The sequence below is a fragment of the Callorhinus ursinus genome, unplaced genomic scaffold, assembly GCF_003265705.2.
Source record: "Callorhinus ursinus isolate GAN/ISIS: 27379988/994484 unplaced genomic scaffold, GSC_fseal_2.0 scaffold3, whole genome shotgun sequence".
Classification (NCBI taxonomy): domain Eukaryota; kingdom Metazoa; phylum Chordata; class Mammalia; order Carnivora; family Otariidae; genus Callorhinus; species Callorhinus ursinus.
In genome coordinates this window covers 35,210,109-35,225,614 of record NW_027397065.1, presented here as the reverse complement: position 1 = coordinate 35,225,614, position 15,506 = coordinate 35,210,109, and the positions used below count along the sequence as shown (strand labels likewise).

Here is a 15,506-nt window from a genome sequence, read left to right as displayed (position 1 = left end):
AATAGTACATCCATGACTGTCTGATAATGACCTTGTACTAAAAAACCATTTAAATGATGGCTTCATTGGGGCGGCTGACTCTTGATGTCGGCTCAGGTCATGATCTCAGGGTCCTGGGACTGAGCCCCACATCTGGCTCCGTGCTCAGTGGGGAGTCTGCTTGGGGATTCTGTCTCCTCTCTCTCTCTTTCTCTCAAATAATTAAATAAACCTTTAAAAAAAATCATGGCTTCATTGACCAAAATTCCATCTTCGTGCAATGTTTTCACGTATATGGTACATGGATATTTCAGGGCTTTTTGTGGTTTGTTCTCAAAAGTGCTTACATAGGTTTGCATTAGGTGGAAGGGGTGCAGTGTCCCTAAAGCCCTTGAGCACAACTAAATGATTGGAATTGGGTTTCTACCACTTCTTAGTGGTTTGACGTTAAAGAAATTTCTTAACCTGCCTGAGCCTCCATTTCCTCGTCTATAATATAGAAGCAATTATAAAATGTACCTTTCTAGGTGGCCCTGAGGATTAGAAAGGTAGCACACGGGGCGCCTGGGTGGCTCAGTCGGTTAAGCGTCTGCCTTCGGCTCAGGTCATGATCCCAGGGTCCTGGGATCGAGCCCCACATCGGGCTCCCTGCTCAGCGGGGAGCCTGCTTCTCCCTCTGCCTCTGCCTGCCTGCCTGCCTACTTGTGCTCTCTCTCTCTCTCTGTGTCAAATAAATAAATAAATAAATAAATCTTAAAAAAAAAAAAAAAAGAAAGGTAGCACACATTTCTCTAGGCAGCCCTCATCTCCTTACCACACAGGTATTCAGTTCCCTGGCCCCAAAAACCTGTTCACCCCGATGGACAGTGGGACCACATCTCATCACCATTCTGAACAGAGGATCCTGCCATGGAACAGGAAGGAGTGAGCGTGCCCGTTCTGTGACCCTGAGACCTCTTGACTACCATAGACTCCTCCTTTGTGCTAGGAAGTTGTCACTGGCTGGCCCCTCTCTAGAGGCCCTGAGGACTCCATACCACCTCACAGCCCTGCTTGCTTTGCCCTGCAGATGGACCGAGCAGAGCACAAGGGTGAGCTCCAGACAGACAGGATGATGCGGGCAGCCGCCAAGGATGTACATAAGCTTCGAGGCCAGAGCTGTAAGGAGCCCCCAGAAGTGCAGTCTTTCAGGTAAGCAGGTGGGCCCCTGGCCAGCCCGCCTTTCCCTTTCACACTCAGCCTCCCCAGCCTCGGCCTCCCCGCCCTGGCCCGTGCTCCCTCCACCAGCAGAGCACCAGCTCCCCCTGTAACAGATGTGTGCCCTCTGCCACGCTGTCCCCGGGGGGCTGTGAGCACCCCCATGCTTTCCCTCAGCTCTCTCTATCAATCCACACACAATGCTTGCTAATTTGTTAGGTCCTCCTGTTGAACGAATGAGCCACCTGCTCCGGCCTTTCCTCTGAGCGTTTCCATCACCGGTAATTGCGGAGAGTTGACTGAATGATAAATAAGCCTGGGGGTGATGGGGGCTTTTGCTGGGCCTCCCTGCCTCTGCCTGCTGCTTGCCGGGATCTTAGGGAGGTGCTTTCTTGCCTGGATCCAGGCACTTCTCAAGAGGACCCCAAATGCCATTTGACCAGGGCCTCCCGTTCACAGAGGCCCTTGCATTTAGACTCATGATAGCCTCCTAGCGAAGGCACTGGTGGTTGTGTATGTGCTCAAAAAAAAAAAAGAAACATGCCTTTCTGGAATAGAAACATTTAAAATATACTGTCATTTGAGGATCATAGGGGAAGGGAGGGAAAAATGAAACAAGACGAAACCAGAGAGGGCGACAAACCATAAGAGACTCTTAATCTCAGGAAAGAAGCTGAGGGTTGCTGGAGTGGTGGAGGTGGGAGGGATGGGGTGACTGGGTGATGGACAATGGGAAGGGTATGTGCTTTGGTGAGCACTGTGAATTGTGTAAGACTGATGAATCACAGACCTGCACCTCTGAAACAAATAATACATTGTATGTTAATAAAAAAGAAAAGAAAATGTACTGTCATTTGTATAACTGTATTTGGACACCTCTTAATTTTTAACCAATTGGGAATCTTAAACAAACAAATGAACACTGCAAGTGGCCCAAGGGCCCGTTTAAACTTAGGCCCGTGACTAGTATCCAAAATCTATAAAGAACTTATCAAACTCAACACCCAAAGAACAAATAATCCAATCAAGAAATGGGCAGAAGACATGAGCAGACATTTTTCCAAAGAAGACATCCAAATGGCCAAAGACACGTGAAAAAGTGCTCAACATCGCTCGGCATCAGGAAAATCCAAATCAAAACCTCAATGAGATACCACCTCACACCAGTCGGAATGGCTAAAATTAACAAGTCAGGAAACGACAGATGTTGGCGGGGATGCGGAGAAAGGGGAGCCCTCCTACACTGTTGGTGGGAACGCAAGCTGGTGCAACCACTCTGGAAAACAGTATGGAGGTTCCTCAAAAAGTTGAAAATAGAGCCACCATACGATCAAGCAATTGCACTACTGGGTATTTACCCCAAAGATACAAATGTAGGGACCCAAAGGGGTACGTGCACCCCAATGTTTATAGCAGCAATGTCCACAATAGCCAAACTGTGGAAAGAGCCAAGATGTCCATCGACAGATGAATGGATAAAGAAGATGTGGTATATATACACAATGGAATATTATGCAGCCATCAAAAGGAATGAGATCTTGCCATTTGCAACGACGTGGATGGAACTGGAGGGTGTTATGCTGAGCGGAATAAGTCAATCAGAGAAAGACATGTATCATATGACCTCACTGATATGAGGAATTCTTAATCTCAGGAAACAAACTGAGGGCTGCTGGAGTGGTGGGGGGTGGGAGGCATGGGGTGGCTGGGTGATAGACATTGGGGAGGGTATGTGCTATGGTGAGCGCTGTGAATTGTGCAAGACTGTTGAATCACAGATCTGTACCTCTGAAACAAATAATGCAATATATGTTAAGAAAAAAAAAAAGATAGCAGGAGGGGAAGAATGAAGGGGGGGAAATCGGAGGGGGAGATGAACCATGAGAGAGAAGGGACCCGGGAAAACAAACGAGGGGTTCTAGGGGGGAGGGGGGTGGGGGGATGGGTTAGCCTGGTGATGGGTATTAGGGAGGGCACGTTCTGCGTGGAGCACTGGGTGTTATGCACAAACAATGAATCATGGAACACTACATTAAAAATTAATGATGTAATGTATGGTGATTAACATAACAATAAAAAATTAAAAAAAAAATATCCTCACTTCTGAGGTGAGGAAACTGTCCTAACCTTAGGCCCGTGACTTGAACTGAAGGTGTCCGGTCCTGCTAATGTCCCTAAACTAGTGGTTCTCAACCACGGATGACTGGGGTGCCCCAGGGACATTTGGCAATGTCTGGGGACATTTTTTTGGTTGTCACAACTGGAAGGAAGGATGGGGGAGGGGCTGCTACTGGCACCGAGTGGCTGGAGGCCAGTGATGCTGCTAACCATCCCACAGTGCACAGGACAGCCCCCACAACAGAGACTGATCCCACCCGTAATACCTAAAAAGTAAGGTTGAAAAACCCTGCTCTGAAGCGCTGGTCTCTTTTGTAGGGAGAAGATGGCATTTTTCACCCAGCCTAGGATGAACATCCCGACCCTCTCTGCAGATGACGTCTAATCGCCAGAAAAGTATTTCCTTTGTTCCACTGACCACGCTGTGAACATAGACTGTGGCTAAAGTTATTTATGTGGTGTTATATGAAGGTACTGAGTCACAAGTCCTCGAGCGCTCTTGTCGGTTTGAAGACGAACAGATTTTTTTTTTTTTTTTTTTTAGTTTGGGTTCTATTATTATTAAAAAACAAAAACAAAAACAAAAAAAAAACAAAACCAGCATTAAAATGACAAGATTGTATAGTTTGTATATTTAGGAATGTATTTTTGAGAAAGAAAATTTAAATGAACTAAAGCAGTGTTAGGTTGCTGCTCTTAAAATTGTTTAGATTTTTTTTTTTTTTTTTTTTTTGTACAGCTCTACCTTCTAGAGGTTTCACTGCAATAAAAAGTAATGTTTCAGGGACGGTAATCCTAAAAGGACGTCCCACAGGTGTCAACAGCACAGCTGACCTTTCCTACTTAACACATTTTGTACAATATAAAAAAAAAAATGTCTGGAACCATTTGGGGAATTCTGAGGTGCATTTGCAAGTCTTCATGAGCTGTGATGTGTTTGTATGTGGCCGCCTGACGTGGAGCAGGCAGCACGGAGCTGACTGAGCAGCCCAGCCCGTGTGGAGACAGGCCTGCCCACGCCAGTCTCGGATGCCCAGTGAAGCCACTGAAGTGAGTGAGGGAGGGCTGTGGAGAGCTCCTTTCAGTTTCATCTCCATCAATAAAGTGGCCTTTCTGAACGAATTTTCGCTCTCTTTTTTCCCCCACCTCTCACTTCATCTGTTTCTCCCTAATTTTTGACCTGCCCCTTCCTCACCATTTCCTCTCCACCGGTCTCCAGGCCTGGGGGCGGTTTTTCTCTTGCGGGCACCATCACTCTTTTGCTCATCGGATTTAAAACCACTGCCCAGCTGGAGCTGTTGCAGACAATGGGGAATCAGCCTTTAACTATAATTTTTCATCCCAAAGCTATCTGTAGCCATGGTGCACATTTCCGGGATCAATCCCACAGAGAAAAGCAGATGTAAGTGGGGAAATTAGGGGTAGACCTGGGGTTTGAATCTTCCATCCTCTCCCTAGTTGTAGTCTGTCTGGTGAACCAGGACAAGAGAGCTGGTAAAGGCCACCTGGGTGGCTCAGTCGGTTAGGCGTCTGCCTTCAGCTCAGGTCATGATCTCAGGGTCCTGGGATCGAGCCCCACGATGGGCTCCCTGCTCAGTGGGGAGTCTGCTTCTCCCTGTGCCTCTGCCACTCCCCCTGCTTGTGCCTCTCTCTGTGTGTGTCTCAAATAAATAAAATCTTTTTTTAAAAGAGAGCTAATAAAAAGGTGAAGGTCATGCAGTAGGATTTTTTCACTCAGTCACACCTTCATCCGCGGTCAGCTCTCCCAGCAAGGCTCAGCCCCTCACAAACCCACAGCATCAGCTTTTGTGAAGCAGAGCTCCTAACACCCTCCTTGTGTGTGGGAAAGGCTGTGTGGAGCAAATCCTCCTACCTGAGCAGTATGTCTCAGTGTTGCTTCAGCTGATAGAGCATTTGCAGGTGGCCTTCTGTCCGCCATAGCATTGAATTCTAAATAGTTCACTGGCACACCAGCAATACATCCTGTCGTTTGCCTCGCGAGAAATTGAAGAATAGATAAAGAAATTTCACTCGGAATCATGCACATGTGTTCTCCAGAATCTTCAGGAAACACAGTTTCAGCAATGTGGAAAGGTCTCTCAGATAACAAATGGCCAGAGCTAGGACACAAATGCTGTCTATCGCCTCCAAAATGTTTTTTGTGTTTCAGCTCTGGTTTCTGTTTCATGGCACTGTGGTCACATGTGGGCCCTACTCAAAGGGAGTTTGAGGGGCGCCTGGGTGGCTCCTTCGGTTGGGTGTCTGCCTTCAGCTTGGGTCATGATCCTGGAGTGCCGGATGGAGAACCGCGTCGGGCTCCCTGCTCAGCGGGGAGTCGGCTTCGCCCTCCCCCTCTGCCATTCCCCCTGCTCCTTCTCTCTCTCTCTTGCTCACTCTAGCTCTCTCAAGTAAATAAATAAAATCTAAAAAAAAAAAACGGGAGGGGGATGATTTGAACATTTGGTTTTGAAGAGTGAGGTCATGAAATCCTGTGGCTTCTCTGCAGAGGGTATGAGAAAGGTGGCATGACTAGGACACTAGCCTGAGAAAAGACCGACCAGCTCTGACCCATTCACAAAACCAGTGGTTGCCTTTGACCGCAAAGCCTTTTGCCATGTACACGTTGACGATCTTTGTGCTTCCCGCATCCAAGAAAGCTAACAAGATTTGTCCAGTTAACTGTCTCCCTGCTAATCAGACTCCAGCCACCTTAACCTTTCTTTTCTGTATCCTGTGTTTACAATTCTGGTCCCTTCTGCCCAGTCCACTCTTCCTTCATGTCTCCACCCTGTCTTCATACAGCTCTCAGATTATCAGTATTCGGATCCCAGTTCAAGCCTCGCCCGTCAGGAGACCTCTCCCCCTGACCCTGGGCCACCCTATCCAACTTACCCTCCCACATGTCCCTCTCTGACACAAGGACCCACTTTGCTCAGAACACTCTTCCTCTGCAGTCATCTTACTACATCCCCTCCTCTGTCTCTTCCCTCTAAAATGGAAGATCGTAAAGTAGGGACCTTGTTTGCCATGCTTTCTGTTGAGTCTGAGGCAGAGTGGGTCCTTGATAAATATTTGTGGAACGAATAGATGAGATCAAATGTCTTCCCCAGAGCTATGTTCACTCCCTTCTTCGTCATTCCTGACCAGGGCAAAGGAAGATTCTGGGTGGAACAAGAGTACTGAAGGCTGAGGCGCCTGGGTGGCTCAGTTGGTTAAGCAACTGCCTTCGGCTCGGGTCATGATCCCAGGGTCCTGGGAGCGAGCCCCACGTCGGGCTCCCTGCTCAGCGGAGAGCCTGCTTCTCCCTCTCCCTCTGCCTGCCGCTCTGCCTACTTGTGCTCTCTCTCTGTGTCAAATAAATAAAATCTCTAAAAAAAAAAAAAAAAGTACTGAAGGCTATTCTTTGGGGTGTAGGGTTGTGGACCCCCCTCTGATCCAGCTCAGTGCATACCCCACCAAATATGCACAGGCCACCCTACAGAGTAAAGAAGCAGAAGTGATTGGGATGGCTAACACCCATAAACAACGTTTACATTCTTTGAGGGAAAAGTCAGGTTATTTACCCTGAAATCATTCCTCTCCTGTGACAATTAGTCGTGTTACGTTAATAGCTAATACTTAGATACCAGACAAAATCTAAAGGGTACACAAGAGTGTCAGTAGCACATCCTTCCACTCACTGTAGGCCTAGGCACTGTTCTAAACGTTTACTTATTTTTAACTCATCCTCATTACAACCCCATGAGGTAGGTACTATCATGATCATTCCAATTTTACCATTGAGGACTCGGCTCAGAGGAGTTACTTGCCCAACATCATACAGATGGTAAGCGGTAGAACTGGTATTGAACATGGTGTGCGCTCTCAAGATACCTCACTACAGTCACCAGGGACCCTTATATGTGTATCCTTTTTTCCACCTCAAAATGCATACCAAATGTACCGTCCTGTACCTTGCCGTTTCTCAGTAAGGTATCTGTAAACAACTTCATTCTTTTTTTTTTCTTAAGATTTTATTTATTTATTTGAGCAAGAGAAAGAGAACCGGAGCAGCAGGAGGGGCAGAGGGAGAAGCAGACGCCCTGCTGAGCAGGGAGCTGGATGTGGGGCTCGATTCTGGGACTCCAGGATCATGACCTGAGCCCCCCAGGCACCCCCAAACAACTTTATTCTTTTTAGCAACAATGTAGTATTCCACTGAACGGTGTACCATAAGTTAATTGGGGGACAGTGATGATGTTGTAGCCAATCTCTTGCTTTTACAGTGTCTAATTGGTCTTTGTACATCCATTCTTTCACACGCATGTGAGCATATCTGTAGATTAAGTACCGCCTACAGTTTTGAAATGCACGATCAGAGCTCCACATGAAACTGTAAATTGCCTCTCAGACATTTCTTCTCGGCATGTTTGCTACCTTCACTAAGTGGCATGAAGATCCGTGACGATAATACACGTTAGGTACTGAACACATAGATGTAAGTTGTTAATGAACGGTAGGGAAGTTGTTATGTTCTATCAAGGGAGTATATTCTAGTTATATTTTAGATGCTTCTGGGAGTAAGTACATTAATTTTTTTAAAGATTTTATTTATTCATTTGAGAGAGAGCACGAGCAGAGAGAGAGGGAGAAGCAGACTCCCCGCTGAGCAGGGACCCTGACATGGGGCTCAATGCCAGGACCCTGGGATCAGGACCCGAGCTGAAGGCAGACGCTTAACTGACTGAGCCACCCAGGTACCCTTTTTTTTCTTTTTCTTTTTCTTTTTTTTTTTTTTTTAAGATCCTATTTGGGAATAAGTAAATTTAAAAGCTTGTCCTACACCATTAGTAAGACTTCTCCCAGGGCACTTGGGACTAAATAAATTTATTTAGGAGACAATGGTAAGTCATAAGTTTACAAGCAAAATATATGCGAAGCCAATCAGACATAAGCTTGACAGTTCTTTTTACCACTTACATTTACCTATTAGATTGTTTTGGTTTTGGCTGTCTGCTCATGAGGATGTTGGAGACGTAAGGGCAGGCATCATTTGTGTCTTGTTCGCTGTTTAAATCCCCAGGGCCAGAGCAGCCCCTGACAGATGGCACACCCTCAAACAATTGTTTGGTGAATAAATTAGGCTAAGACCAAAGTTCTAATTCTAGTCCTACTAAGTAACATAAACCTGGGTGAATATTTCCCAGTGGTTTTTGACCCTCTCAAGAGGCTGTCTTGATAAAAATGACTTAATGCAGTGTTTCCCAAAGGGAAGCATCAAATAAAATGATAGATGGTACCTAGCTGAATTTTTTAAAATAATTTTAACATGCATATCAAACCCATGAATTCAAAGATATTACGACTTCGGATGAGGGTAAGTATTTAAGTTAAAGTGAATCAGTACAGGGGCGTCTGGGTGGCTCAGTCAGTTGGGCGGCTGCCTTCCACTCAGGTCATGATCCCAGGGTCCTGGGATTGAGCCCCGAGTTGTTGGGCTCCCTGCTCAGCAGGGAATCTGCTTCTCCCTCTCCCTCTGCCCCTCCCCTGTGCTTGTGCTCTCTCTCTCTCTCAAATAAATAAATAGAATCTTAAAAAAAATAGTGAATCAATTTAAAGAAAAAGATCACATAATTAATATAGTGGCACAAAGAAATGGCAAAAAATACTGATGCTGAAAACACATTTGGGAAAGACTGAGTTAATGTATCTGGAATAGGTCTAAAGGGTCACCTCGCGCGATCTCCCATTTCACAGATAAGGAAAGCAGGCCCGGAAGCCGTGGCTTACCAGCAATAAACTGAGCTCTTGGTAACTCTGCCCATTTTAAAAAGCCTGTGTCTGCTTTAATTTGTGTTATTAAAACAATGGTGCCCCACCCAATATAAGATCACCATAAGGAAATATGCTTTTTTCTAATACATCGGCCTCATCCAGAAATTCTAAACCCTTCCCGCATCCATTCTGTTAAGAATTACTGATCTAGTAGGGGAAGAATGAAGGGGAGTAAGTCGGAGGGGCAGACGAACCATGAGAGACGATGGACTCTGAGAAACAAACTGAGGGTTCTAGAGGGGAGGGGGGTCGGGGCCTGGGTTAGCCCGGTGATGGGTATTAAGGAGGGCACGTTCTGCGTGGAGCACTGGGTGTTATGCACGGACAATGAATCATGGAACACTACATCCAAAACTAATGATGTCATGTATGGTGATTAACATAACAATAAAAAATTAAAAAAAAAAAAGAATTACTGATCTAGTTAAACATGCAAGAGGCAGCCGAAAACAGCCACACGGCTGCAATATCCCCTCCTCCTCATTCAAGGCCCGACCTCTGTGTTCGTGCCAGCCCCCACGTCTGGGCCATCTCCCATTACTGACAGGAGAGAGAGAACACAGATGACTGACTGTTCTAGTTCTGTCACAGGGCTCCAGAAACGGTGACAGGAACCCTGCCACCACCACCCCCAGAACCCATCCCTCTTCCCCTCCAAGTACAGACCCAGAAGGCTAGAGGGAACGTTGACCCCTGAGTTCGATCCTTCAGCTTGGCCTTGGGGGTAAGGTGCCACCTGCCTCTCTCCACCAGCAATGCTCTTTCCACTGGAATGTCCTTCCTCATCCCATACCCAGCCCAAATTTCACCTCTAGAAACCCTTCCTCCTTATCACCTATCACCGAGGCCAACCCCCAACACCGTCAACAACCCACACGCATCTTCCTTTTCTTAAAGATGTGAGAGGCACCAGGGTGGCTCAGTTGGTTGGGCAGCCGACTCTTCATTTCAGCTCAGGTCATGATCTCAGGGTCCTGGGATCAAGCCCCGTGTCATGCTCCGTGCTCAGCAGGGAGTCTGCTTGAGATTCTTTCTCTCTCCCTCTGCCCCTCCCCCCACTCACTCTCTCTCCCTCTAAAATAAGTAAATAAATAAATCTTTTTTAAAAAATATTTTTTTGATGTGAGTTCTCTCCCAATATACTAGATTGTCAGCTCCTTGTGAGTACAGACTGTAATTCATCTGTGTCCCCAGTGCCCAGTTCTGAGCCACAGGGGCTGGTGATGTAAGGAGACAGGGAGATATCTCTCAAAGCTCAGACTGTCTCTCCGTGGGGTTAGTACAGGAAGTTTTTATTCAGTGTATTAGGGGTCGGGGGCACCTAGGTGCATAAGCACCCTAGTTCAATTGCACATGCCTAGCATGACAACACACTAGTACATACATTGTATGTCCAAGAAATGGCAGAACACTCTGCGCATAGGTGGAGATCTTAGCATTATAATGAACTAAAGGAACTTCAGGTCCGCTCAGGGAGGCTTCTGTGCAGGTCCTCAGCTCCGATCCAGCTCAAACTGGCTCACGTAAGGGGCTATCAGGATAGTGAAACAGGGCATCTCCCTGGCTGGAACTGTTGGTTCTGCCAAACAGAACACATTCCTTCCTGCTTTGTCCCTTTCCTCCCTTCTGCTGATAGTCCTCAGCCCTCTTATTTGAGTAGTTTCCCATAGCATCCCAGTTAACAGTGACTGTTGAACAAGTAAGTGGGTGAAGGAAGGAAGCAACATGGTGGGGGGCGGGATGGGGGGATGTCTGGGGCTGAGCTGTGCCCACCTCTGCCCTTTAACCCTCCCGAGTCCCAAGGGTGCTTTTCCAAGCTGGAGGAGGTTATGGGGAAACTGCCACTGTCCAAGCCTCCCAAACTTACTCTGTCTTCCTCCTACGTGCGTGTAAAAGTTGGTGTTGAGTAAGGAAAGGGTTAAGGTACAGGCAGGGAGAGATAGGAGGCCCCTGACCCCCCTGACTAGGATCGCTGGCAGGGGCTAGAAATCCCAAATGTGGAGAAACGCTGAGGTGTACAAAACCAGAGATGAGGGGACAAACCAGACCACCTGGCCCTGGATGTCAGGGAGTATTTTTTTTTTTTTTTTGGCAGCTACATTGTAATCACAGAAAATGACCAGACCTCAAAGAAGTAAGCCATTAAGGATGTTCGGTAATCCACGCTCAAACCAAGACGGCCCAAGAAGCTCAAGGCCACAAGCTTCCTGGTCAGTTCTCAATACAAGACTGCCAGCAAAAGCCCTCAGTGGCCACCCATTCAGGACCCCTCTCCCTCTAAAAGAGCTTTTATCTTTCCTTTCTGCGCTCACCTTCACTTACTAAACTCTCATGTCGCTTCACCCTTTTGTGTCCGTGAGATTCATTCTGACTCGTGAGACAAGAACGCTGTGATCCTGTGAACAGTGTGACACTGGCCCAGACACAGGACGGCTCAGCGGGGAGGAGAGGCAGGGACTGTCTCTCCAATCGCAGGGAGGGGACACGGAGGCTGTCAGATGGGATGGGGAGGGACGGGCCTCCTACTAGGTCAGGGCCTCGCCTCCGTCCCATCCCCTGTCTGTAGAAGTCACTCTGTGTGCCGGAGTTTTCATGACCACCAGGGTAAAGAAGGAGGACTGCTCTCACCTAGAGCCTCAGGATGGGAGCTTGGTGCCCACTTTTCTTTAACTTAGAATTTGTTTTCTATTATTATATAAGGAATACACATGGAAAAAAAAAAAAAAAAAAAACTCGGTACCACAGGACATAAGATATAAAAGTCACCCTCTGGAATCTACAATTAATACTAGCTAATCTAGTAGTTTCTACTTTAAATAATTGACCTCGTTAAGCAAAATGCAACTGCCTAAATCTGAGGATCTAATTGGCTTATTACGTGATTCATGAATCCATGGCATCCCATCTAGCAAGTACCAGGTACTCTGAGGAGTTGTACAAGATGGAAGGTTTTTGTGGGAAGGAGGGTGGGGCAAGAAATTACGGACAAAAGAAAAGCGTTGTTTCAGGCAGGATGACCTTTCCCTTGGGGAAGGCAGGGAGTCTCACGGTGTCGATTATCTCTTACTCCTTTGGGGGAGAGAGAGGCTCATGTGGCAGATTACCTCATTGATGCTGGCCAAAAAATTCCTGACCTACCTGTTAAGACTACATTTCTGCGGGAGGTTGAAACTGCAACCAGGTTAGGTATTAAGTCTAGACTTGGTGACTTGGCTTACGTGATACCATTTAGGGTCTGTGGTTTTCTTTTTTTCCCCCCTTTTGATTAGACTCTCAGCCTGAGAGATGCGCTCAAAATTTAAGGCATTAGCACTACTGTCTGCTACCACCCTGAAGTTCTTGCCATTTCTCTTCTCCCTTTGTGTGGTATCCACTGGTCACGACATTTTTTGCTTAATCCTGTGATACTCTCAGATCACAACTGCAGGCTTATAATCCAAATCAGTCATTCTCGTTGCTTCTCCAATGCTCCAGTCTCAGGGATATTGAGCCCCGCCTCCGGCTCTGCGCTGGCTGGGCGTGGAGCCTGCTTAAGTTCCTCTCCACTCTTCCTATCCCAAGTGCATGCACTCTCTCTCTTTAAAAGGAAAGCTTTTGAGAGACTATAAAGCACCAGGAAGATTATAAGAAGCATAGTTCCTAACATTTGGAGTGTACTTTGGAACCATGGTCCCCAAGACCCAAACCAATCAAAGACCCCATTGCAGGAGTCAGCCTTGTAAGCCAAGTGGCGTGGTCAGTGATCTTGAGTAACTGAGTTTCAGCTTCCCCAGAAGTGTTAACCCAGATACAGCAGGTGGTGGTTAAGTACAGCACAGACATCTCCTTGCTCAGCTAAAAGGTAACCAAGAGCTATCCTATCAAAAACAACTCTGGCCAGGGCGCCTGGGTGGCTCAGATGGTTAAGCGTCTGCCTTCGGCTCAGGTCATGATCCCAGGGTCCTGGGATCGAGTCCCGCATCGGGCTCCCTCCCTGCTCAGCGGGAGCCTGCTTCTCCCTCTGCCTCTGTCTCTCATGAATAAATAAATAAAATCTTTAAAACAACAACAACAACAACTCTGGCCAGAGAGGCCAAGAATCTTTGTCGGGCAGCTACTGCTTTATTAGCAGATTCTGCAGTGGTTTCAAGAATTGAGTTTTGAGGGCGCCTGGGTGGCTCAGTCGGTTAAGCGACTGCCTTCAGCTCAGGTCATGATCCTGGAGTCCCGGGATCGAGTCCCACATCGGGCTCCCTGCTCAGCAGGGAGTCTGCTTCTCCCTCTGACCCTCTTCCCTCTCGTGCTCTCTATCTCTCATTCTCTCTCTCAAATAAATAAATAAAATCTTTAAAAAAAAAAAAAAAAGAACTGAGTTTTGAATGAAAGCCTCATTTTCTTTATCCCTAACCGGGGAAATAGGGACCTGCCAAAAGGAGTGAATCCTGACTCCCGAAAGCCTCCTGCCAGGTCCTTTCTAACTCCACAGTGTAAATTCAGGGGGGCCGACCAATGAGATCTCTTCCTTTGCTTGTGAAAAATTAGGGGCAGTTAGATTTTCTTCTAGCCTGCAATGAAAGGTTGTTCTAAATTCCAGGTTATCCATCCTCCGCCCCCCCCCCACGCCCTTAGCAACGTCCTGGGAAATACAGATGAGAGCGTTATTTTCCTAAGAGAATGTCGAGTAAAGGAAAGGAAGAGAAGGGGTTCATGTTCACTTAGTATGAACTGGATGTGGTCTATCTCCTTGTCAGCTCCTTCTCTTTCTCGTCAAGTTGATGCGGAGGTCTCCAGTAATGTCAGTGGCCCAGAGCACTTGGTAAGGTACCTTCCAACGGCTCCAGGACCATCTTCCACTTATACATTTCCAGAATATCTAGCCACCAGGCTTAGGACTGGGACTGCAGCTGGGGCACAGGGGTGCAAGAGCACCTGGCTCTAGGGGCCCCAAACAGAACATATCCAGCCACTTGCGGCTGACAAAATCTAAAGGCAAGAGACAAAGTGGTGGTGAAACAAGAAAGGAATTTATTTCAGTGTGGCCACCACAGGAAGACGGTGGGCTAGTGTTCAAAGGCTGTCTCCAAAGTGCTGACAATGCTTCCAGGTTTATATAAAAAATAGAACAGGGGCACCTGGGTGGCTCAGTCATTATGTGTCTGCCTTCAGCTCAGGTCATGGGCCCAGGGTCCTGGGATCGGGCTTCTTGCTCGGTGGGAAGCCTGCTTCTCCCTCTCCCACTCCCCCTGCTTGTGTTCCCTCTCTTGCTGTCTCTCTCTGTCAAATAAAATCTTAAAAAAAAAAAAAAAAAGTAGAACAAAGGTTGGTGGGTGTGTGCAGGTGGGCAGTGAAGGTCAAGTCCATCACAGGCAGAGTCTTGCTGGCTCAGGGCAGTCCTTATTGCTTGAGGGGTAGTTTTGGTTCCCATCCCAGGATGCTTTGCCTGTAGGGTCTTTTGCCTGAGTTAACAAGCTGGAGGGGCGCCTGGGTGGCTCAGTCATTAAGCGTCTGCCTTTGGCTCAGGTTATGAGGGATCGAGCCCCGCATCAGGCGCTCTGCTCAGCGGGGAGCCTGCTTCTCCCTCTCCCACTCCCCCTGCTTGTGTTCCCTCTCTCGCTGTCAAATAAATAAATAAAATCTATGACAGAAAAAACAAGTAAGCTGGAAAGAACGTAATCAATTAGAAATTTTGAGGTCAAAAGTAATTGCACTACTGGGTATTTACCCCAAAGATACAAATGTAGTGATCCGAAGGGGCACCTGCACCCCAATACTTATAGCAGCAATATCCACAATAGCCAAACTATGGAAAGAGCCCAGTTGTCCATCGACAGATGACGATGTGGTATATATATATACTACGAAATATTACTCAGCCATCAAAAAAATGAAATCTTGCCATTTGCAACAACATGGATGGAACTAAAGGGTATTATGCTAAGCGAAATGAGTCAATCTGAGAAAGACAATTATCATATGATTGCACTGATATGTGGAATATAATAAATAAAACAGGATCATAAGGGAAGGGACAAAAAAATTAAACAAGATGAAATCAGAGAGGGAGACAAACCATAAGAGACTCTCAATTATTGGCAATAAACTGAGGGGTACTGGAGGGGAGGAGGGTAGAGGGATGGGGTAACTGGGTGATGGACATTGGGGAGGGCATGATGTAATCAGCACTGGGTAGTCTTTAAGACTGATGAATCACAGGGGTGCCTGGTTGGCTCAGTCGTTAAGCGTCTGCCTTTGGCGCAGGTCATGATCCCAGGGTTCTGGAATCGAGCCCCACATCAGGCTCTCTGCTCTGCAGGAAACCTGCCTCTCCCTCTCCCACACTCCCCCTGCTTGTGTTCCCTCTCTCGCTGTCTCTCTCTCTGTCAAATAAATAAAATCTTAAAAAAAAAAAAAAAAAACCA

At 47.0% G+C, this 15,506-nt stretch overlaps 1 protein-coding gene across 4 annotated transcripts in view; it reads left to right on the top strand.

Moving 5' to 3' along the window:
• WWC1 (WW and C2 domain containing 1) overlaps nt 1–4,416 on the top strand; it is a 149,274-nt gene extending 144,858 nt beyond the window's left edge. For all 4 annotated transcript variants that reach the window (XM_025867074.2, XM_073890163.1, XM_025867073.2 and 1 more), the window contains exons 22-23: nt 1,049–1,170; nt 3,613–4,416. In XM_025867074.2, the coding sequence (XP_025722859.1) occupies nt 1,049–1,170; nt 3,613–3,679 (189 nt within the window). In that variant the 3' untranslated portion in view covers nt 3,680–4,416. The remainder of the gene's footprint in view (nt 1–1,048; nt 1,171–3,612) is intronic.
• The last annotated feature ends 11,090 nt before the right edge of the window (nt 4,417–15,506 follow it).